The sequence below is a fragment of the Corella eumyota genome, chromosome 4 (genome assembly GCF_963082875.1).
Source record: "Corella eumyota chromosome 4, kaCorEumy4.1, whole genome shotgun sequence".
NCBI lineage: Eukaryota > Metazoa > Chordata > Ascidiacea > Phlebobranchia > Corellidae > Corella > Corella eumyota.
The window spans coordinates 4,068,517-4,093,758 of NC_137493.1; the positions used below are offsets into that span (position 1 = coordinate 4,068,517).

The 25,242-nt window shown below is 31.2% G+C and overlaps 5 protein-coding genes across 6 annotated transcripts; 2 read left to right on the forward strand and 3 right to left on the reverse strand.

Moving 5' to 3' along the window:
- Positions 1-126: 126 nt before the first annotated feature.
- On the forward strand, positions 127-2,140 carry LOC145751545 (leukocyte elastase inhibitor-like). The gene has a single exon (XM_082567721.1). The coding sequence runs from the start codon at positions 248-250 to the stop codon at positions 1,463-1,465; it is 1,218 nt and encodes a 405-aa protein (XP_082423847.1). The 5' UTR covers positions 127-247; the 3' UTR covers positions 1,466-2,140.
- A 3,652-nt stretch (positions 2,141-5,792) lies between these two features.
- LOC145751037 (uncharacterized) lies at positions 5,793-8,394 on the reverse strand. Its single transcript, XM_082567109.1, has 8 exons — positions 8,006-8,394; positions 7,701-7,896; positions 7,538-7,631; positions 7,418-7,468; positions 7,079-7,240; positions 6,690-6,871; positions 6,244-6,545; positions 5,793-6,175 (listed from the first exon to the last, which is right to left on the reverse strand). Exons 1-8 carry the CDS (start codon positions 8,317-8,319, stop codon positions 5,908-5,910), a joined length of 1,569 nt encoding a protein of 522 aa, XP_082423235.1. The 5' UTR covers positions 8,320-8,394; the 3' UTR covers positions 5,793-5,907.
- Positions 8,395-8,754: 360 nt separating this feature from the next.
- Positions 8,755-11,820, reverse strand: LOC145751056 (uncharacterized). Of its 2 annotated transcripts, none has more exons than XM_082567135.1 (8): positions 11,646-11,820; positions 11,140-11,247; positions 10,860-10,916; positions 10,684-10,773; positions 10,450-10,584; positions 10,281-10,365; positions 10,011-10,202; positions 8,755-9,259 (listed from the first exon to the last, which is right to left on the reverse strand). In XM_082567135.1, coding segments are annotated over exons 1-8 (774 nt in total). In that variant the 5' UTR covers positions 11,751-11,820; the 3' UTR covers positions 8,755-9,257. The 2 variants fall into 2 exon arrangements, with proteins under 2 accessions (XP_082423261.1, XP_082423260.1); XM_082567134.1 differs by having other exon boundaries at positions 10,011-10,217.
- Positions 11,821-12,458: 638 nt separating this feature from the next.
- On the reverse strand, positions 12,459-21,226 carry LOC145750549 (uncharacterized). Its single transcript, XM_082566609.1, has 18 exons — positions 20,918-21,226; positions 20,202-20,382; positions 19,711-19,807; positions 19,057-19,187; positions 18,730-18,798; positions 18,519-18,657; positions 17,981-18,141; positions 17,156-17,337; positions 16,345-16,520; positions 16,019-16,078; positions 15,680-15,807; positions 14,937-15,084; positions 14,338-14,427; positions 14,041-14,094; positions 13,799-13,854; positions 13,562-13,688; positions 12,841-12,924; positions 12,459-12,696 (listed from the first exon to the last, which is right to left on the reverse strand). Exons 1-18 carry the CDS (start codon positions 21,109-21,111, stop codon positions 12,623-12,625), a joined length of 2,151 nt encoding a protein of 716 aa, XP_082422735.1. The 5' UTR covers positions 21,112-21,226; the 3' UTR covers positions 12,459-12,622.
- Positions 21,227-22,206: 980 nt separating this feature from the next.
- On the forward strand, positions 22,207-25,162 carry LOC145750561 (procollagen C-endopeptidase enhancer 1-like). Its single transcript, XM_082566629.1, has 7 exons — positions 22,207-22,326; positions 22,433-22,576; positions 22,684-22,907; positions 23,389-23,617; positions 23,729-23,877; positions 24,100-24,279; positions 24,441-25,162. The coding sequence occupies exons 1-7, from the start codon at positions 22,253-22,255 to the stop codon at positions 24,767-24,769; spliced, it is 1,329 nt and encodes a 442-aa protein (XP_082422755.1). The 5' UTR covers positions 22,207-22,252; the 3' UTR covers positions 24,770-25,162.
- The last annotated feature ends 80 nt before the right edge of the window (positions 25,163-25,242 follow it).

A 25,242-nucleotide genomic window follows, 5' to 3' on the forward strand; every position in this document is an offset into this window, starting at 1 on the left:
CGCAAAAAGCCCGAAGCTTATAACTTTACGTATTTAATATTTATTATCGACCTTTTAATGATTTACTGTAGAAATTTGCTCATCAGAACGCAAAGTCAATTCTCTTGTTTTTGAAAGTAAAAAAAGGTTATTGACGTTGAATAGCTAAAAAAGTAAAGCCTGACGGCAATACTGGTAATCGAAATTTTACCAACAGCCATTCTGAAAGCGTTCGTGACTACATTAGTTTACGGAGTTGCAAGGAAATATGAAGTTATATGTTGTGTTAGCTATTGTTTTAGGCCTGCAGAATTGTCATGCACAGATAAAAGAGACTGACCGTTTTGCAGAAAAAATGAAACAATTTACAAGTTCATTTTATCGTTCTTTGATTAGAAATAACGATAGCAATGTCGTTTTCTCGCCGTTTAGCATATACCAAACAATGGGCATGCTTTTGATTGGTGCAAGAGATAACACCAAATATGAATTGCAAAGAGGAATGTATTTATTGCGACCCACTGATCATTATACAGACGCAAGAGTTGCAAATTTAATGGGTAAAAGTTACAACAACGCAGTCAAACGACCTACTGGGTTAGTCTTCGACGTTGCTAACGGCGCCTTCGTTCAAAGAGACTTTGAGCTCAGAAGTTCTTACGTAGAAGTGCTAACTTCAAAATTTCAGAGCGGCATTGTAAAGGTTGATTTTCTAAACGAAGAGATAGCAAGAACTGCTATAAACGATTGGGTTGCAGATAAAACAAGAAACCAAATATTGGATCTTATCAAAGAAGGTGTTCTTGATTCGTCAACAAGACTTGTTCTTGCAAATGCTGTTTACTTTGAAGGAACATGGAAGGATAAGTTTGAACAATTACCCAACAAGTTGGATTTTTATTTGCCTGATAAAAGCAGCGTCTTAGTTGACTTTATTCAAGGAGAAGGTAAATTCAAAAACTACTTTGATAAAAAAAACAATATGACATACATTGCCGTTCCTTACTACACGAAAAATTCTGATTTTGGAACGTACATGGTTTATGGTTGGCCTACGAATTCAGACTGGTCAAAATTCAACAATAACCCAAGATTAGAATCTTTAAATGTTGACCAGTGGAAGTCTAAAAAAGTAAATCTTGCCGTGCCGAAGTTTAAACTTGAGTCAACTGTCGCTGTGCCCGCGATCCTAGAAAGTCTGAGAATAAGAGATTTGTTTTCGCCCAACGAATGCAACTTAGGCGGAATTGGAGAAACTGATGGCCCAAACTTGTATGTGTCGGACTTCACGCACCAAGCTCGCATAGAAGTTGATGAAGAAGGCACCGTTGCAGCTGCTGCTTCAGCTTCGGTTATTTCAGCAAGAGCAAGCTTTCCCCTAGAACCCGAAACCATAACTTTAAATCACCCTTTTGTTTTCGGGATCTTCAGTGAGCAAGCGAAAACGTTTACCTTCTTTGGAAAATTAAACAACCCAGAAGATTAGGTTATTGGGTAACATTGACATGGCTTATAAACTTTACTTAAAATATTCATAAAAAATTTTTAGTTCGCGACATTTTGGCTTTCCTTATAAACTTATCATCAGTATGTTTAATAAAACTTCTATATGTCCAGCATCAAAAAGTATAATTTTACATATAACGCTGCATCAAAATGTAAATATTATTAAAAATCCATTATTATACATCTGGTTTTGTAATTATATTTATGCCATTTAGTTATATAGTCAAAGATTTAGTAAATACATATCCGTAAAGAAGTAAAAAAGTGTACAATGTACTATTTGAAAATATCTTAAAAATGTTATTGCTTGAGTATATGGCAATCAATTTGTTTCAGTTTCATTTTTAAATGTGCATGCATATTAAACTTTCAATAAAATTTTGCCACCAGGAACCAATTTAAAACGAATAGGCCTAAACAGGAAATTAAAATTTCGCATTTTTCCTATACAAAAATTTTCAAAATTTTTAAGTTACCTTCTTACTAGAAATCAAATAATCTGCATGATATAAAAATTGTTTCATTTTTTTTAACATAAAAAATAATGTTAGAATAATATAAAATTATATTAGATTGAAAATATCATTTATGAAGGCTTGCCTAACAAAAAAATGTTTTGAATTTGCAATACATTACCAAACAAATACTATTTTTTTATTTGTTTCTAAAAATTTAGTAAACTAAACACTTAATTAAAATAAAACAAGAATATTAGCCAATGACGCACTCGTTTTTGATGACGTCACGTATCCCCGGGCATATTAAGCGTGTTAAATTTAGTTTGGTCTGACGAATAAAATTTTTTAATATTTTTGTTTTTTCGCAAATCGACTTAACATTGTTTACAGTAAACAAAAAATGTCAATGACTATGCTTTATACTTGAATTAAACAGATACGTTTAATCTATATAACAAATATTACACATTTTAGTGATTACGTAGTCATAATTAAAAATAGTATTAAAAATTTACATGTTATTAATTTATTTTTAATTGTTGGCTTTAAGGAAGTGACTTAACTACATGTAAATGATTTTAAATCACGTTTTCCATCGCTATAAATGCATGTAATAAACCAGTCAAAAAGTACTAAAAAGATGTAGGAGAAAATGTATAAATGAAATTATTTGTATCTCGGTTAGTAATTTTTAAATCGCTTTATTTAAATCTTCTTGTTATAACTGATTTACATATTTTTTTTCTATTAGATGCCACCTCTAAGCCAAACGTTTACAGGTGGGTTAGACACTTTGCATATAATACCTTTTTCAATAAAACATTCGATACAATAAAAGAAACATAAAAAATTTACCACTATAAAAGTAATATAAAAATACACTTAAAAATAATTTTTTTTTTAATAAAAAACATAATTATTCAAAAGTGGATATTAAAATTATTGACTAAGGCCATAGGAACAAATAAATATTTCGATGTTATGACACACAAAAAAACATTTATAAGAATTTTTAATATACTTCAATTTAAGTTAAAGAATTCACGTAAATATTTAATTAAACCAAAACTGCCTATGTAAGTAATATGATATTAAAACGCATTATTTCTCCCTCTTGTCAATCTCCCTGCGTTATATAAAAAAATTTGCATTTTATTTTTAAAGTGTTTATTTTCTTTAACGGTTAACAATAGGATTTTGGGTAAATCTCGTAAAGCTGTAACTTGTAAATCCCATTAAATACCCAATAAAATTTTATTTTGTATGCAACCTTCACGTGGGTATGAAACGCATAATAATAAAGTTTATATGGCGAAGAGTTTTAAGTATTTAAATAAAATCACTTTCTCAAATTTTGTTTTTTAATTTTAAAGTGTTTTGAAAAAATACGCCTAAAATAAAAGGCCTATACTAGTTTTAAGTTAAAGTTTTAATTTTTTAAGGCATTTCAAATGGTTGCAAATATTTTTCTTAGTATAATTACTTTATCGTCAAAAACATTCTTGATTTGTATAACTTTGAGTTAAGTAATTTATAATAAAAATGATAGTGGGTAGCTCACATTTTAAACGGCAACAGATAGCTTACCTTGATATAATAACCTAATCACCGAGTTTTAAAGCTGTATAACAATTCCAGACAAAGTAAATTATAGTCAAAATGATAGTAGGCAGTTCACCCTACCCTGTTGTTACGCAAGTTTCACAAGAATCAATTGAAGCAAGAGAGAACAAATCAGTTTTAAGAAACTTAGCGGTAACTTAAATGTATGTCAAATCTTTCAATTTTTTATTATTAAATCTTATGTTAATATGTTTTAGATAGCTGAGATTGTTTTCTCGGTAAAATGCATGATTCTTGGAATAGCAAGCGTAACTTATGCTTCTCTAAACCCGTTTCGATCATGTGCATATTACGGGTTTGAGTTTTCTTGTGTTTCTGTTACAACCAACTTTGATATCGGTGCTGGAATTTGGTGTTCTATTTTTGTAAGTTTATAAATTTATAAAAAAAAGCTCTTAAATCTATTAATCATAATAATACGGGTTAATTTGATTTGAAATTTTTTTTAACAGATTATTATTGCTGGCGCACTTGGAGTTTCAGCGGCTAAGCCTAATTCTTCAATTGGTTTGGTATAATCATACAATATTCTAGTGTCTGCGTTTTTCCCAAAAAAATTTTAATTTAAATTTTATTTTTTAGTTTACTTTTTTATTTATTTTAAATGCTGTTTATTTTTAGATTAAAGGCCATATGGGCCTCAGTATAGTAGCTGCTATTTTTTCGTTAGTTCTACTAATTGTGGTACCTGCGATCGGTTCGTACGGAGTAAGTTGCTTATTTGTAAAGCATATCTGTTTACATATTTAAAAAAATGTTTCTGTATAGTTAAATTTAACAACTATTTTTGTTTTTTGTTAAAGGATCTTATTTTTCGCTTGCTCGGCTACGCCCAAGCAGTATTTGCATTTATTTGCTTTGTGTTAACGATCTGTAGTTCAGCCTACTGTTGTAAAACTTTATCATCGTTGGGTATGGGCGGATGCTGCGGTGAGACCACGATTCAGGTAATTTCACATAACAAATGTATGATTATAACAAGGTTGTATTTTTTCATAAACAAATGTGAATATTTTGTAAAACAGGGCACAGCACAAATTGGTATCGTACAGCCACCTGTGCAAATGGTACAGGGAATTAAATCCCCTGAAATCGTCGTACAAGGTAAAAAAATTTATAAACAACTAAGATTTATTATTGTGTTAAATAAAATGACCGACTACACATTTATGTTACCTTGACACTGTTTTGTTCATTGTATGTCTCGCACTAAAGCTACATTTAAAAAAGGAGTGTTAGCGCAAAAGTGTATGTAAGTTTTTTCATAAAACCTAAATTTGTATTTATTTATTCAGGACCCAATCAGTTTTTTCCTAACCAAGTTCCAGCTCACTCTGCATACGGATACGGTTATCAAAATCCCCACATGATACCCGAACAGCCCCAAGCCCCCCACATGATACCCCAACAGCACCAAGCCCCCCACATGATACCCCAACAGTTTCAAAACCCTCACATGATACCCCAACAGTCCCAAAACCCTCACATGATGCCCCAACAGTCCCAAAATTCCCAAATGATACCCCAACAGTTCCAAAACCCTCACATGATACCCCAACAGTCCCAAAATTCCCAAATGATACCCCAACAGTTCCAAAACCCCCACATAATACCTGAACCGTCCCAAAATTCCCAAGCCATACCACAACCACCCCAAAAACCCACCATAATACCAAAACAGTCCCAAAAACCCACCATAATACCAAAACAGTCCCAAAACCCTCAAATGATAGCCCAACATACCCAAACCCCACACAATATAACCCCACAGCTCCGAAACTCTCAAATGATCCCGCCCCAGTCGCAGCAACCTTTCCACATGCCCGCTTCATTACCAAACTACGCAGAGGCGAGCGATCAAGAATTGGGTCAACCTCAGTTGAATGAACCAGCGATAACTGCCGAGGTTCAGATAAATGACTTATACACAAGCAATGCTGAATAACATACATAACAACCCTTTCTACTTGAAAAAAAACTTTATTAGAGGTAGTCTGTAGTAATAAAAATCGTTTAATGAAATTTTACAAGTGACAGTTAAATGGTAACAATAACCCAATCGCGACTTGTTTACTCGAAAAACTTGTTAAAAATTTATAGAAAATCGTTAAACAGTTTTTAACTGTTGCTGAAATTCCCTTTGCTACTAAATCATTTGCTTTTCTCATAAGTATTATTTTTCAGAAATGAAATCTTTTAAAAATATTAAAACCCATAGTTTTATTATTCTTATTTTTTTAATGTATTAGTTTAACCAAAAAAATGTGATATTTAGCATTTTAAATATTATTTTTTAACTATCATAATTTTTTGTAGTTTTAATGTTTACTAATCGCTTTAGTCATTTAGTTATTTTTTTTCGTTCTCTGTTATGAATTCGAAAATTTGTCATCCCTTCCAATGTTTTAAGAATAAAGTTAACAACATTGTCCCCATTGTCGTTGTTTTTGCCCATCACTAAAACTCTACGTTCAAGAACCAGTTTGGACCACGTGCTTTGACGTGACCAGATAAAAACGTCGCTATGGGAACAAATTTCCATTTCAACTTGCGACAAAATATCTAAAAAGACTGGGATGCTATATTGTGACTGAAAATCAGAACCCAATCTGCAAAAAAAATAAAGTTACAATATTTAAAATCTAAATGCCCTTTTTTTATAAAAAATCTCACCTACCTTTTGGATTTCTTCATAAAACTGTACAACTCATGATTTGAAAAAATTGGCACTTTTCGAACTTTAACTAGTTCATCATTTTTAACTAGGGATCTAAATATTTTTTTAACTTCCTCGATAAAGTCCTTAACTGAAGTAGGCGCTGCAATGTAAACTGAAGGAAACGTGCTTGTAGTCTGTCCTATTGACGTCACTCGGTTATACAGCGCATGCGCAAACGCGGTGGAATTTGAAGCTTGGTTGATAGTGTCACAAAATATTTTCCGACGGTCAGGGCTTTCGCATAAGTAAGGGAAAAAGTCCTATCAAAAACAAATAAATGTAGATAATATACTATAACAAAGATTAGTATTACCTTTAAAACACATTGTTACACCCAAAAAATAAAGAAGCATTAAAAAAAGCTGTTTTCTACAATTGATCTATGTAAATTAACTTTCACTGACCTCTTTATCGTATCTCCAATGGATTGAAATATAAGAGGGGCTTAGAAATGATATAATAAAGTCACGACTAACTTCTCGTACTAAGACTGGTGGAATAACATGGCGAGATATTTCTTGGAACAGTGGTGAACTGTCGCCGATAGTTTTTATACTTTTTAGCGGTTTTGGCACAGCATCAAAATCTTAGAAACGGTTTAAATTAAATTGAAATAATAAAAAAAAAGAAAAAAGTTTTTCTAAGTAATTGTAAAATTGCTTTTTTTGTGAAATTAATGGTTTAAAATTTTTAAACATTTTCAAAGATTATATAATAAATAATTAAAGGTAAATCTTAATCTAGGGCTTTAACAAACGAACGACATAGGCCAATCAAGAATATATAAACATACTCGGTATCTGTTTGGAAGCAACGTTTACGCCAAGTTCTCGGAACGGATTTAGATACAGTGCACACCTTGCACCAGTGTTAAATTTTGACTGTATGGATTTCAAAGTCGTCGTAGTTTTAGTTTTAACACCAGTAAACAATTTGCCAGTAAGACATCGTTCATCTGTAAAAACGAATTAGTAACTTTTCCAAAGAGTAGTAAAAAAAGACAACAAACAAATTAGAAACCATTAAAACGTCCATTTACTTTATTGTTTATTTTTAAACATGTTGTTGGTTAGATATGGTTACGTTTGTTTACAGATTTTTTTTAGTTTAAACTTCAAAAAATGTGGCATACCTGGCTTATCTACCAACGTTGTTACGTTAAACTGTGTTGAATTCAAAACACCTTTAAACAATAAAGACAATTAAGCAAAGAATCTGTATATTTGTATATGATGGAACATATTCTACTTACTAGATAATGAGTTTAAATTAATGTTATCTTTGTACAACAAGCCTTGCAATCCAGTTTCAAGATGAACTCTTGGCAGCACGTTAGCATACCTATCCTAAAATACATCAACTCGTCAAAAAATGTACATTTATATTGATAATACTAAGTTTTAGAACTGAACTACCCATGGTTTATAGTAAGGAAGAAAAAATGCTTCAAATTTTCCACTGCAAAGTTCTGAAGCTTTTTGGATAGTTTTTGTGCTCAGCAATTTCTGTACTTCGGTGACGTCGAATCTCAACTCAGCGTCTATCGTAGACTTTAGCAGTGCTTTATTGCGATTTAAAGAATGAAGATAAAAGAGAGGTATCACAAGTGTTCTAAAAATATTGGCTTATATAAATTGCTGACTATCTCCCGCTTTTGAACAATTGCTGACTATCTTGCTTTTGATAACTGAAACAAGGTTAACTATATGTATGGTGGTACCTGTTTAGAAGAATGGCTAAAAATATGCTTTGTTGAAAGCCTATCATCTGGTTGTTAGGTCCATTGTGAAGAGTTGGGATAAGAAAACGATTAGGATCAAGTTGGTAACGTGGTTTTATCTTTGTTGGGGAGTACTTCTTTTTAAAACTTGCATTTTTCACGTGGATTTGGTTGGTTTGGCGGAATTTTTTCTTTACTTGAATTCCACGCATACGCACTTGGTCTTTTTGAAGAAAAAAGCGATTTAGTAATAAATTGCAACATAACATACTAACTACAAGTGCCAGAATATAAGATCCCTTCATAATTCTCATTTTAAACTAAAAGTTTTTCTGACTTTCATATTATCATATTAAACGTAGCACTGTTTGGTTAAGAAAATACTTAGCTATGTCCTGTAGTTGTGTAGAATTACAAACAACACAACCTTTTTACCCGTAAAAAATACGTTCTTATAGCCGCGGGTTATATATCACGTGTTTAATTTAAATAAATATTATACCGAGTGCGCAATTTGTTCTTGAATGTTATTTAGCATAGTCAAGTAATTGCCACGTTTCGTGTTGTTTTTGGGAGCCAAGCATAACAACTTTATCATAAGGTGATGTAATAAAACTTATTTAATAACCAAACTATAGTTGATCTTTTTTCTCTTATAAACCTATGTTTCATCAAAAATACATGATATTTTTTGGGATTTATAAAATAATTTAACATTCTCCATAGCCTAAACATGATCTAAATTTTAACTATGCTTAATTACGTTTAATTATTAACAAAAGACCAAAATTTGGTGATACAAACAAATAAGATAAAGTTATGATTGGGTTGTTACATACATGGCAGTGGTATGTAAAAAAAAAATATAAATTGAGAAAAGATATAAAAAGAAAAGAAAGAAGAATGTGATTATATGAGCAGGAACATTTGTAAGATAGGTATCAGGCAACTTGAAACTGGGTCGGAGTAACTGATGTTACTCTATGTTTGGGTTTGCATTCGACCTTACCACATCGAGGAGATATATACAAAAAAAATGTTTTACAGAATTAAACAAAAACAATTAAAAATGTTTGTACAAATTACCATTGCATAATACTATATGTTGATTTTGAGTAACTTTTTGCAAAACTAAGTGCCAACTGCAGTAAAATAGTAAATACTAATTTTTAGAAAAAAGTTTTTTTTTACAAAAACAGTTCCACCAAATTTAAAGAACCGCAACATCTCAATTATTAGGCACATCATGGGATCCTAAAAACAAATTATTTAAATTCTTATTTATTTAAGAATATGTGTAGGTAAAATGTTAGGCATTTTATTTTATTTTATTTTGTATTTATTTATTTTTAATGCGGGAAGGCCGACTATTTGAACTATAGAATAATATTAGTTTCCCAGACCCAGATTTGGGTTAACTTTGGCAGTTTAGGATGTTATTAATCATAATTGCAAGATAATTCAATTTTAGCTGTTTTTTTTATATATTTTTATCCTCGATGTGGGAAAGTCGATTGCGCGACTTAAACATAGAGTAACATTATTTACTCCGACCCAGTCTCAAGTTGCCTGGGGCAGTTTGGAATATTGTAGATTGTAATTGCGTGGTAGTTACGCTGCTGATTAAGTGCTGGCTCAGCAGGAGTTCATACCGTTTATAGCACCTTACTCATGGGCTCTACAGCGTGAGATCAGTGGAGATTGAACCTACTACCTCATGTGTGGTGTAGCAAGTATTCTTACCACTACACAAATCTGCCGTTTTTTTTCTATTTATTTATTCTTAATGCGAAAAGGCCAACTATTTGAACTATAGAATAATATTTGTTGCCCAGACCCAGATTTGGGTTAACTTTGGCAGTTTTGGATGTTAAAATTAATAATTGCAAGATAATTCAATTTTAGCCAGTTAAGGAACCTTACTTAATAGCATAAAGCATTGAAGATTAAACTTAGGCACTTACAAAGGTTTTAACCTATACACCATCATAACTTAAATACTTACAGATTCTATTAGTTCTATTAGCACTATTATCAACACTTTTTTCCAATTGTAGTTGTTCTAGTTTTTCATTTGTTTTAAGAACATTTGACTTAACATCATTATCAGTTGGTTTGGTATCAACAACTTCTGACATGTCAATTTTAGTAGTTGCTGTTTTCGCTTTGGTTGAAATATCTTTTTCAAGATCAACATCTAATATAACATCAACTAAAAAAATTAAAAAAATTATTTCTATATAATTGTTTTAGCCTTAAATTTCCAATTACATACCTGGCAGAACTTTTTTGCTTTGTTTTAATTGTTCTGATGAGAATATTATTTCTTCATTGGATTCCTCGTCGTTTATTAAAAATTGCTAAAAAAACAACATTAAATAACAGGTAATTATAATTTTAAATTAAAATGAATTCTACGCACATATTATATATTAAATACTTACCTTTGGTATATAGGAATATTTGATGTTGTTATTGGATGAAGTACATGAGATATGAATAGCACCAACCAGAAATAAAAACAGGGAGACAATTGCAGTTAAACACATGCATGTCCAGTTTATTTTATGAATGACACTCTAGAAAATATTGAAAAAAATTTATGTTGCAAACATTTTGTAATTAAATTTAAAAATTTTGACAATTTTTGTATAAAATTTGTGTAAAACAATACTTACAATACTAAATATCTGTTTTTCCACCAACACTTTGCAAACAATTGCTGATAGACACATTGTAACTAAACTAATACCCATGAAACCATTAACCTAAAGAATTTTTTTGAAAAAAATTAAAATTAATTGTGGAGAGTTTTTTTATAGCCTATCTAAAATTAAGATTATTGAGAACTTACAGCAGTATAGTGAATTCGTTTTTTTGCAGTTTTTCCATATATTAAAATAAGTCCCATCTAAGAAAAATTGTCGTCTTTTAAAATTAGCACAAAATTAAGTGATTTTGATTTAAACCCAGAATTGGGGTAGCAATCTTAGCTTGAAGGGCTGTACTCATCTTTTTTTTAAATTGCTAAGTACACCATTGTTCATTTTTTGAATAAAGAATAGCCTAGTTTAAAAATCTTTTTTTGCTTTTTACATTTATAGTTATTTTAAATATTAATATTATTAGCTTACTCTGCAAGCACACCAAAACAGTTCCATGACACCAATCAATTCAATATTAACAGTAAATAGCGCAATACTTAAAGCTACACTAAATGATCCCATCAAAATTCCTGCTACCTGTAAGAGAATTGTTTTTTATAGTTATTTATCCTCGATGTGGGAAGGTTGACTTCCAGTCTGGAAAGTAGAGCAGCGTGCACGCACGAGATTAATTACCCAAACTAGTCTCAAGTTCCCTTTGGCAGTTGGAACAATATATCCTTACAACTTCTCAGTAATTAAGCTGCTTATTAAATGTTGGCTCAGCAGAAATTCTTACCATTTATAGTGCCTTATTCAAAAACGCTACATTATGAGTGCAGTGGAAATTGAACCCAAGACCTCATGTAGTAATGCCAATTGTTCTGACCACTACACCATGCTGCAGGTCATGGTTCTGGACAATCCTTAAAAGGCTTGAGTACTTAAAGTAAGGGACATTAAACATTATATATAATTAAATAAGAAAAACTTACTGAAAGCCATTGCATTAATTTCAAATAACCAATTGCCCGATTAGAAAAGTGATTGGAAACAGCTGAAGGAACCAAGGTATATACTTTTGATGACTTTTTCACCATATTTTCTGATTCTTTTAATAAGTGCTCATGTCACGTAAACAATAACAAATCAAACGTGTAAGTTACTTTAGTTAAGTTGTTTTTTGTCGTCGACCTAAATATATCTGGAAACATTTTTTCTTCCAATTATTTTTTTGATGCATATTTATTTACTTATCCTCGATGTGTAAAGGTGTCCATACGTTGGGCTTTTGATATCTAAATCTATTTATTATCTTTTGTTACTATTTTTAAATTTAGAAGAAAAATCTATAAAAACTTGCAGCGTGGTGCAGTAGTCAGAAAATTTGCTACACTACATGAGGTCGCAGGTTCGAACCCAACTGCTCTTATCCTGTGCCTTGAGTTAGGAGCTATAAACTTCTGCTAACTTCACTTAATTAGCAGCTAAATTATCAAGCAATTATATTATCCGAAACTGCTAAAGGCAATTTGAGACTGGGTCGGGGTAACTGACGTTACTCTATGTTGCAGTCGTGAAATTGACCTTTCCACATCGAAGGTAACGATACATAAAATAAAGTTACTAACATAGTATTAATCAAGACCATTTTTTTTGCAGTCCAAATATAAGGCTTAGACATATATCTGTGGTTATTAAACTTTACTACTACTTTATCTTATTAAAACTGAAACTAAAAATAAGTTATTGACAGGATGATGTATTTTAAAAACTCTGCTTACTAAAGGTAAAAATCAATGTTGCAAAAAACATTGTATTTACATAAAAAAATTAAGTCTATACAATGAAACAATTATTTAAGTTTAACTAGTAGTAAACTTGGATGTAAAAAGAAAAACGTTGAACAGTATTTTAAACAATATCAAAAAATCTTACAACATTAAGCTTGCTAAACCTGATTTAGATTTTATTAAAAATCTGAAAACATATCGTTTGATTTTTTTGATTGAACATTTGTTTTTCTTTGTGTGTTTGGCTCATCAACTAAACAAAAAAAAATATTAAATAACTTATTTTAAGTTTAGGCTACCTAGTTTAAAAAACGCACAATTTTCCAGTATTGACGTCTTAAACCATAAGAAATAAAAAACAAGAACTTTTTTGAACAAAAAAAAAGTAAGTACTTACAGTCCAGGTCAAAGTCATTTTCAAAATCATCATCAAATAAATTGTCATCATTAAAACTTGTAAATGTATTAGACTGATTTGAATCTACAACACAACGAAGTTTGAAAAAGCTTAATAAGTATGTTTGGTAATGTAATTCTAGAATAGTGACATCAAGTTAAGTTGTCTATAAACAAACATTTACCCTTTTAAAAACAACTTAAATAAAACTGGTTTAATCCATTACTCATCTGAGTTATTTTTAAACAAAAATTTATTGTTTTTTTTTTTTGTATTTATTTTTGACAAGGGCAACTTTACGGCCTCAACGTAGGGTAACAAACGTTGCCTAACCAAGTCTTGGGTTGCCTTCAGTGAATTGAAACAGAAATCACTATTATTACATGGAATTTAATCCCCACTGATCTCATGCTGTAGCACCCTTGAGTAAGGCGCTATAAATGGTATGAACTCCTGCTGAGCCAGTACCTAATCAGCAGTATAATTATCGGGCAATTAAAATCTATAATATCCCAAATTGCCACAGGCAACTCGACACTGGGTCGGGGTAACTGATGTCACTCTATGTTTAAGTCACGCATTCGACTTTCCCACATCGAGGATAACGATATATACAAAAATAATATTGGATTTTTGTTTAAATAAAATAAATGTCTTGGAATCGAAAATTATATGACTCAAAAAAATTATAAGTTAATACTTTTTGCCATTAAAGCCTTACTATTATGTTTGTATGTATTTCTATCTTCGTAACTATTAGATTTTTCCAAAAGATCTTTAATAAGTTGTTTGGCATAATCAACATTTTCTTGAGTGCCGCTAATGACTGCATCTCGATTGTCATTAATCTACAAAATATGTATTAATTGTAATTGTTTTAAGATATAACTTAACCTGGTTCTTTTGTTTAATCATATTTACAAAAAAATTATATAACTGGAAAAAAAATTAAACTTACCCAAATTCTAGCACAACTTTGTTCCTTAAGCTCTTTTATTTTTGATCCCCCCTTACCTTAAAATAAATATATTGCAAATTTGAAATTACCTAAAATTTAAAACTGAGCCAACTAAATACAGATTGAAAAACTATTGGTAATATAAAATCATTTTTAAACTGGAGAGTTTTAAAAAAAAAAAAATTTATAATATAAATGTGACCAAAAATATATAGTAAGTTCACGTTTTTTTTAATATTTACCAATAATTAAGCCCACTTTAGTTGAATCTATAGGTATTTTCTCTGTTTGGTATCCTAAAACAACAGCAAATTGTTAATACTAGACTTTTTTGGTTTATAAAAAAAAAAAAAAATTTAAATCTATTTTAAATTTTAGATCAAAACTAAGTATCTTACCTTCTAATTTATTTTATATTTATCTTTGATATGACTAAACTTTAACAAGATTATATACATACTATTTATTTTAAATGTCGCATTAAAAAGTTAAATATATTTCACACAGCCATTTTTAGTAGAAAATTCGAAATATTTTACTTTGTTGGGAAAATTGTTTTCGGTTTTCAGTATCTTCAGATTGTCCAAAAAAGTTATCAGAATTATTAAATGAAAATTGATTATCAAAACCTAAATCAAATAATATCAATAAAACAAATCACCAAAAAAACTTATCTACAGCAAGAGAACTTCTAATTAAAAAAAAAGATATCAGAAAAAATACACACTTTGAATGCTATTTAAAAATAAATTTTGTTTATAACTTTAAATTAATTAACAGAATAATATTTAGGAGTAAAATTAAATATTCAACATTTGGAGACATGAATTCGTCCTTAAATAAAAAGATTTTATTACTAAACAACAGACTCAAGTAAAACCGACAGCATGGTGTAGTGGTCAGAACACTTGGATTCCCCACATGAGGTCCTATGTTTAAGTCCCAGTGATTTCATATGTAGCTATCTTAAGTAAAGCACTATTAACAGTATAAACTTCTGCTAAGCCAGCACCTAATCAGCAGCATAATTATCAGGCAATTATTATCTATAATATCCTAAACTGCCAAAGGCAACTGAGCCTTTCCACATCGTGAATAATGATATACAAAAAAAAAACTAAGTTCTGTTAGTACTTGCCTTTATTATAACTTCCCTGCTGTCTTTGTCGTTTGGCAGAAAAATCATTTTGTCTTAAAACTTTGCTTGCCTTGACTAACTTGGGGTCGACAGGATGATTGATATCGCGTAAGCTTTGAATAACATCAAGTAACATCTTTTGTTTGCTCTGAGAAAAATTAAATATCTTGTTTTTCTTAAAGTCAATAACATAAGATTACTTTAATTGTAATTTGTTCCTTATCAAAAGGGTTGTAATCCGAGTTTATACACAGCATTTTTGTTTAACCATTTTAAAGTTAAAGTATGGGGCATTTTCCAAATAATGTGACTCGTAAAATAGTCTGTCCAAAATTCTGTGCTAGAAATCTATCACGCTTGATAAAAAAGCGCCACCAAAAACATTTAATGACTGTGATAAACTTAAACTATTTTTCATTTAAAAAAAAAATGATTCAATACCAATTCATAGCTGGCCCTAAGTTCTGCATTTTAAATGTCATAGTATGGTTTCAACTATTAACTAATATTTAAGTTTGATATACTCTTGCACCATAAACTGCAGTTTTGTTCATTTTAAAGGCCTATAAATTAAGCAAACATTTAAATATATAAGCCTCTAAATCTAACTAAAAAGGCCTATTGAATGGTTACCTCAAATGCAAAATCTTTTTTTTTTTTTTTTTAATAAAAATTAATATGGTTTAGTACTTTTGTTTTATGGAAGCACAAAACACCATAAATAACATAAAACTAATTTTTACCTGGTCTGTGACAATAGTGTGAGCCAATCCCTTTTTTCCAGCACGACCAGTTCTCCCTACTCTGTGAATATGAGTGGCCCCATCCAAAGCAGCATCAAAGTTTATAACGTGAGTGATGTTGTTTACATCTAATAATAATAAATATTATAACCACATCTATATTTAAAATGTATATGTCCTTTAAAAAGGTATAACTGCTGTTGGTGGTGCACAGGTAAATAAGGGCAAGAAATTAGTTAAGAGTTACAACTATATAACAACAATTAAAAGGCCAGCCATAGGGCGAACTGAAAGCAATGGAACTTTATTATTACAAACTAATTTCAAATTTTCTTGTACCTAAACCTCTTGCTGCAACTTCAGTGGCAATTAACAAGCGAACCCGACCATCTTTAAAGTCTAAAAATATAAACAAAAAAATGAAATCACATTGACCTTATGGTTCACCAAAAAACTTGGGACTAAAAAATTCAACAAAAATTAGCAGTAACCGTAAAGTATTAAACTTTGGTGGAAGATTGTAAATGCATTTAAATAATGTTTAAAAATTTTTTATTTTTTTTTTGCACGAAATATGCAAAAAAAATTACAATAGTGCTTTTAGAATATGTTTGTTTAAAAACTTCTATATAAAGGTTTTTTAAAGTTACACTTTTTAGACCTACTGTTAATAGCAGTTTCCCTTGCTCTCTGACTGCAATCCCCATGTAATGTAACACAGTTGATCAAGAAACGTTGTCGTAACTGATTTTGTAAAAAATCGCAAGTTCGTTTTTGATTGCAAAACACAAGAATTTTTGAATTTTCCGTTTCTTTGGCTGCCTTTAAGACTTCCGTGAAGCTGAAAAACAGAAGCTTAAATTTCTGATTCATAGAAAACCTAAAACTAGTTAAAGTGTAAATAGAAATAAGGAATCCTATATTAGTATTCTGGCAGCATGGTGTAGTGGTCAAAACAGTTGGCTTTCCTACATGAGTACTTTGGTTCGATTCCCACTGCTCTTATGCTGCCATTGAGTAAGGCAGCAGTATTAATGGTATAAACTCCTGCTGAACCAGCACTTAATCAGCAGCTTATATTCATTGGGCAATTATAATCAATTATATTCCAAACTGCTATGCACACAAGAATATCTTTGGCATTTAAATTAGAAAATTAAATAAATAATTTCAAAACTTTTTTGTCGTGTATATCTTTATCCTCGATGTGGAAATGTTGATACGCGACCTAAACATAGAGTAACATCAGTTACTCCAACCCATGCTCGGGTTGTCTTTAGCAGTTTGGAATATTATATAGTTTATAATTGCCTGGTAAAATCTGATGCTGATCAAGTGCTGGCTTAGCAGGAGTTCATAGAGTTTATAGCGCTTTACTCAAGTGCGCTACAGCATGAGAACAGTGGGAATTAAACCAACGACTTCATGGTGCTGCCGATTATGACTTTAAGACTATTTACTCTAATTAGTTTTTACCAGTTGACTTGTTCTTTTGAAGAACAAAAATGAAACTTCTGTTCAACGTCGCTATTAACAGTCAACTCATGGGCTCCAATTTTTGCTAGAACCGATCCCTGTTTACTTGTTAAATACTCAGCTGCAAGTGCTTTTATTTCAAAAGGCCACGTAGCACTCCACATTGTGATTTGCCGATCAGGCTAAAAAAAATGGAATCATTTTAAAAACTTGAATCATTTAGCGCAGGGGTTCTTGACTTTTTTTATCTTGTTTACCCCTTGCCGAATAAAAAGGGTAAAATTTACCCCCATTCTCGTGATGGCCCCTCGTAAAGAAATATAAATTCCTCTTTTTTTGTCTTATTTACCAAAGCAAATATCAAAAAAAGTTTTTTAATTGCCAAAGACATGGTTGTTTTTGACGGGGTCATGTGAAAAATAACGTCTACTCAAATGTCCTAGATAACTTTGCTATATGATTCAGTTAATTTACCCCTTCAGTAGGTAAAATTTTCCCCCAGTTAAGAAGCCCTAATTTAGCGGGTAAAAAAATATAAAAATAGTTTTGGTCGATGTTAGTGTTAAATTTATGTAATTGTTTATGTTTTCGCCAAATGCATTAAGCCGAAGTATTGGTAAAGCTGATAACACAATTTTTTTGCACTATTAATTGGACCTTACTTACATGACAACAATGGGGGTCAAACCATACCCCTTCTATGGTAAAACAAATGGTGTAGTAATGGTTCATGCACCACCAAATACTACTTACTGAACTAAAGATCTCTGCTAACTAACAATTTAAAATTACAGACCATACATTGCTACTTATTAGTATTTTTACCCGAATTTGGCCAAAAATAGCTCGAATTTGGGGCTCAAATCCCATGTCTAGCATTCGATCTGCCTCATCCAGCACAGCATACGAGCAATGACTTACATCTACATATTTGGATTGAATTAAATCAATCAGACGACCAGGTGTGGCAATCAGTAAGTTACAACCTTAAAAAGAAAATATTATTATTTAATAAATAAAAAAAGTTAACCTAATTCACTTTGATAATATTGATCAGTATAAACTACTTTTTGTATTTTATTTTTATGTACATTTATTTAACCATGATGTGGAAAGATCAAATGCACGACCTAAACATAGAGTAAGTAACATTAGTTACATCGACCCAGTCTTGAGATGCCTTTGACAGTTTGGGTTATTATAGTTAATAATTTTTCAATAATTACGCTTCTGTAAAGTGTTGGCTTAGCAGGAGCTCATACCGTTTATAGTGCCTTACTTAAGGGCGCTACAGCATAAAAACAATGGGATCGACCTAGTGTTCTGACCAATACACCAAGTTGCCGGTTTTAAACTATCTTACCTCGGTTCAGAGTTTGAATCTGGTGACTTTTTTGGCTACCTCCATAAACACAGGCAACTTTTAATGTGCGAGGACAAACTGATTGGGCAACTTCATAACACTGCAAGGCAAGCTCTCTTGTTGGGCATAAAACAACAACCTCCGGAGAAAAAATTTGAATTATAATTTTAGATTAGATATATTATTTGTCATTGAAAGTAAAAATACTTACTGTGGGCTTTCTTCTATTTAAATAATTAAGCTTTTGTCCCATAATGTGTTTTATAGCTGGACCTAAAAACTAAAATTACACAAGGATTTGAAACAATTTTCTGCATAAAACAGGCATTATGCAGAATATATAAAAGTTTTTTAAATCAAATATTAATTAGTTCAAAAATAGGAATTAATAACCGATATAGTAAGACAATTTAGAAACAGGCCTTAATATATCCAATCATATATAAATGTAAAATAGTGTAGTAAAAAACAATATAACACTTCATATTAAAACTAATTTTTACACTTTTCTAAAAAGCTAAGTGATAAAAAAACCTACGGAAAGTGTTTTTCCAGAACCAGTTTGCGCAATTCCAACTAAATCTCTTCCTGATAATGCAATTGGCCATGCTAGGCTCTGAATTGGCGTTGGTTTGTCAAAATCCTTTTTTAGTTTCTCAAGAAGCAGATCTACATTTAATTACAATAATTAAAATTTATATATTTAAACAATAAAACTTTACATGTTGGTAAAACAAAGACTGGCAGCGTGGTGTAGTGGTAAGAACACTTGCTACACCACCATGAAGTCGTGCGTTCAATTCCCACTGCTCTCATGCTGTAGCGCCCTTGAGTAAGGTGCTATAAACGGTATGAACTTCTGCTGAGCCAGCACATAATAAGCAGTATAATTACCAGGAAATTATAATCTCCATCATATCCCAAACAGCTAAAAGCAACTTGAGACTGGGTCAGAGTAACTGATGTTACTCTATGTTTAGGTCGCGCATTCGCCAACATCGAGGATAAAGATATATATATATATACAAAACAAAGTGTAACAAAATTCTTTTAAATGGTGGCTGCACTAATGCCACTGATTTTTTTAAATTAAATGCATTGTGAACTTAAGTAGCTATTAGATGGTATGCAAAAATTAAAACAATAGTAGCAACATATCTATTATACTAAAATTATATGGTTATTAAACTACCTGGGAACTCAGCTTCTTCAAATGTGAATATTGGAGGAGGTATATTGTCTCCCGTTGTCTTAATATCATTATCTTCATAAAATGAATCAATTTTTTCCTAGTAAAAATACATACAGTTTATGCATAATAAAACTCAGTGAACCGAGTATATACAGATATATGTGTACAATTTATTAAACCTTTAATAAAATGCTGTTTGTGGAGTAAGCTTAATTACTACAAGCAAATTAGTTACAACCCTATTACAACAAATAAATGCATCCGGTAGGAAAAAAGTATGCATAGTATTTATATATGTAAACATGTTTATACACAAAAAATAATTAAAAAATAGGAAAAAAAAAACTTTAAGCGTTGGCATACAGTTTAATAAAATTTATTTTAGCAAAGTTACTTTTTAGGTAAGTAGGAGTGGTTAATTAATAATTAAAAAATTGACAAAACAACTTTTACATTGCCAAATTTAATATTTTAACATTTTTTTATTTTACCTGCAAGGACTCTGTATGTTCTACTGTTTCATTATAAAAATTGCTGTCAAAATTTTCCAATTCGTTTACATCAAAATCAACATCGACCAAATTAATGTTAAATCCTTTGTTATTGTAACCCAACTCACTTGGATATGATAATTCTTCCTCGGAAATTTCTGGTGATTCGAAAAACTGTTTTCTAAAAACATAAAAAGAAAATTTAAATATATTACTAAAATATTTGGGTAGCTTAACTATTAGGAAAGAAAAATATAATGCACGCTAAAATATTTTTCAGATTTTTTTTGTTTAGTCGTATAAAAATAAAATATGTTTTAATTTTAAAGTAGAACATATTTCTTTTAAATATTTTTTTATACATCTTTATTCTTGATGTGAAAAAGTCGACTTCACAACCTAAAATAGAGTAACAACTGTTACCCCAACCTGACGACCTGGTCTCGAGTTGCCATTGGCAGTTTGAGATATTATTGATTATAATAGCCCAATAAATAATTAAGCTGCTGATTAAGTAATGACTCAGCAGGAGTCCCTACCATCTATAGTGCCTTACTTTAAAGACACTACAGCATGAGAACAAAGAGGATTAAACTTACGACCTCATGTAATGTAGCAAGTGTTCTGACTACTACACCACGCTGCTAAATAAATATAAATTTATATACACATTATATACACAGACAAATAGATATTAAATTAGATAAATTTCTTACTCTAAATCATTTAGGTCTTGCGAATTAGCAGATTGGGAATATAAACGCGTACAACCATTTGCATGTGATGCAGCAGAATTGCGATAAACGATATTTTTTGTATTTGTCCGGTAAAGAAAAGCACGTCGTCCTTCTACAATTGACCGTGAATAATTCCTAGTAGCACAACTTAGTATTATTCGAGCAGCTTTCATTTTGACTTTTACTGTTAGTTAATATTCTTCATGTGGTAAAAAAAATTGTTGTATTACTACTATTTTTACACTCTACCTGTTTAACCTTCAAACCAAGTTTTTCAACAAAAACACACACACGTGCCAATGTAGGAAAAACAAAAATGTAAGAACGAAAATGGTGCGATGATGCAACTTTTTCAAAATGTAACAATTGTTAATAGTCATTTTTAGATATTTTTTTTTTAAATCTATTACTAAATTTATTTAATATTGTCTTTAGAAGAACAATTAACCGGTAGCGTAGTGTAGTGGTAAGAACACTTGCTACACCACACATAAGGTCGTGGGTTCAATCTCCACTGATCTCATGCTGTAGAGCCCTTGTGCTATAAACGGTACGAACTTCCTCTGAATCAGCCCTTAATCAGCAGCATAATTATTGGGTAATTGTAATCTATAATGTCTCGAACTGCCACAGGCAGCTTAAGACTGGGTCGGAGTAACTGAAGTTACCTTATGTTTAAGTCGCGAACTCGACTTTCCCCACATCGAGGATAAGGATATATATAAAAAAAAAATTATATTAAAAAATCAACGGGGTACATAAATAAAAAATCATATTCTAAAAACGTTCGATTCTATTTAAAATCGCTTTATCAAAATTTTGAAGTAGCAAAAACTAAAACAAATATTAGAAATGTTAAAGAAATATATAAATTAAATGTATGTTAAATATTTGTTCTATGTTAAGTTTATGGCTTTGCGCCTACGCCTACTACACTTTAAAAACCAAGATAAATATAATACCCGACAAAAAAGTTTAAATGGGTTCCGTTTTATAGGTCAAATAAAATAGAGAAAAGAAACACAAAACTTTTATAGATCTGATATACAAAAAAATGAGTTACCTAAAAGAGACAAGTAGTACAACGTTGTAGAAAACTTTTTTCTAAGGAAATTCCAGAGCGAACCACTTAACGTGTTTGTGATAAGCAAGGGCAATTGAAGAACGCTTTAAATCCATGTAATTTTCAGTTCTAAGTGGACGTTAGCTAAGGTTCACTACTTGCTCAAAGATTGTGTGATAGCTAATAGCCGAATAGTTGCAATACTCACGTTATAATATTTTTCAGGCTTAAAAAACTAGTTAAATTAAAACATGAAGTTTTTAAAAGTGGTTTATTTATTCAATTTAGCGCCCTTTATTTTTGGCCAACTAGATGACTACCAAAGGTATATTTGCTTATATAAAAAAGTTAAAACAGAAACTCTGCTTAAACAGTCAGGTTTTGTACCAAAAAAAATATTTCTATTAACAGTCAATATTTTTATTGTGTAGTATTTACCGGGGATGTAACGAGACGATATTTGATGGGCAAGGTGTAATTTTGTCGCCGGGTTATCCAGATAATTATGGGCCAGATATGGATTGTCAATGGAAAATAACTGTGGAAAACGATAGGACGATCTTTATGCAATTTAGGTTTTATTTTTTATTTATTAAAGTGTAAAAATATTTTGTGAAGCAAAGTTATTGTAATATAATGTACGCACACTTTATAAGGCGATAAAATCGTGTGGTCTTTTTAGCATTTTCGACGTTGAAACAAGCCCAAATTGTGCTTACGACAATTTAAAATTGTATAACGGTCCCACAACGTCTCACCCTCTTTTGGGAAAGTTTTGCGGCCCCTTCCGTCCAAGCAACGTGCTGACAACTTCCAATCGGATGTTATTAACGTTCAAATCAGACGACAGCACTCAGAAGAGAGGATTTTTGGCTCAGTTTTTCTCAGTTGTTCCCCAACTGGCAGGTACATTATCATTCTACATTAATTAATTAAAAAAATATTGTTTTTTTATTTTTGTGTTAAATTTGAAAAAAAATAGCATTTACTATATTAGTTAATAGTGGCCTATTATACTTGTAATATAATATACTTTAGGTTTCCGAGTTTAAATATAAACTTTACTACAATACCGAATGTCTTAATGTTAGGCATTGATAAAACAATTCTTGTCCAGACAAATTTTTAGACGATGATTACATACCGGCGCTGTCGCTTCGCGGATATTTACGTACGTGTGGTTTACTTAATGTCTCCCCGCACTTTCAAGTTTACGCAGCTTAAGCTATAGTAAAGCACATTGTTTGTAGGTCTACCAGTAACATTTTTAAAATATTATATTGACATTAGCAAACAATAGGCGACTTTATACCCCCTAAAAATACAATTTTGAATATTCGACTTTTTTTTATGTACAGTCAGACTACATAACCATTTTTTATTGTAGAAGAAAATTCATGTGGAGGTTTGTTAACTGGGGACCACGGCGAGTTCCACAGCGTAAATTTTCCTAAGTCCAATTACCCGAACGATGTGACGTGCGTGTGGCATATAAGGACGTCACGTGATCGAGAAGTGGTGCTGCGTTTTGCCAAATTTACGTTAGAGGTTTCGACGAATTGTAAATATGACGCGGTCACTATATATAGCGGATCTAGCGAAAATGATCAAACAAGGTTACCATACTTGTAAATTTTATAACAAGCTTAATTGCAAAATATTACAAACCAAATGTAATTTTACGCTGAAAAACTTGGTAATTTACGATTAATTACTTCTGTAAACAGGTTTTTGGGTAGATACTGCAGACTATCACAACTTCCAGATGAAATAGCTTCAGGGGCAAATGAAATGTTTGTGACCTTCGCAGCAGATTCAAGCGGAAATGACGTTGGGTTTTTAGCGTCTTACACAACGAGAATAAACGAAGTAGTAGGTTAGTATAATTTAACTTATGCTAAACTGTAATCGGAAGTCTTTTAATAAGGCATAAAACAATAAACTTAGGCTTGCGCCCACTGTTTACTTACCATGACTGTTTTCCTACTAAACAGAAGGCTACTGTTTTAACAAAGCTATGTGTGTTTTAATACTGAACAAACCTATTTATGAACTTATCTTTAAAAATGATAAAAACCGGATACGCCAAAAACCACAGAACCTACCACTCAAAGCTCGACAACCACTAAAACTATTACAACTACCTCGGTTATCAGCACAACACCAACTACCACTTTACCGTCCACTACGACAGAGATTTCAACTACGCCAGGCTTGTGTTCCACGCCTTGTCCTTATTTGGGTCTTGAAAATGCAGATTTTTGTTCATTTGGCGATGGTATGCTAACAATAGCTTTCTTCATTTATCATTTTTGTTGAAAAAAAAAACGCGGTTGCTCTTTAAACATAGGCCACAATACTTTAAATACATTAACTAAAGCGCTGTTAAATATATCTTATTGATCATGCAATTAATAATGGCACAAAATTTGTTTTTAGTTTTTTACGTAAAAATCTCGAAAATTAAAGCTGGGCGAGTTTTACTAGTTGTCATGAAAGCACTTAAAAGTACGACCGGCAAGATCAAGAAAAGGCAGAAGATATGGATGGATATCGAATGCCAAGATTGCTACCCTGAATTTCGAAAGCGAGCTAAATATATCATGGCTGGCAGCTCGTTGACAGATTCTGTGTTATCTCCCCCAGATCGAATCCAGGAATTCAATAAGAAGTTTTACAAAGCGACCAGAAAGTCAATTAAAAAGTGCAAGCGCGTTCGCAGGCATAGAAAAAAGCGACGCGGGTCAAACAAAAAGGTCAAAAATTAAAATAAACGTTAAACAATAGCTTACGACTTAACTTTTTATACTAATAAACTCAGCATATAAAGCAGCAAAGCAGCATGCGTCTCTTATATTTTTGAACAACGATACAATAAAATTTTAACGACTCAGTTTAAGTTTTTAATTTAAAGTTCTGCACTGACGGTAAGCAATTGTTTACTTGTATTGTAACCTTTCTGCATTACTACAAACACCTCATAAGTTGTCTTTGCATAATGTGGTTGATAATATTTTCGCTGTTAAAATCACGAAGCCAAACAACACTTAGTTTTAACCATTTTCCAAGTTATTCAATACTATAAAGCCCTACTTTTTTATAATAAAAACTGTTTAAATAAATTTAAGTTAGGTCGACAGGCTACAAAACAAAAAGCATAACCCTTCTCTTTTTAAAGTAATATATACCTAGCAGTTATTGTCCTAGGAGTTGTAAATAAATTAAAAAAAAATTACCCAGG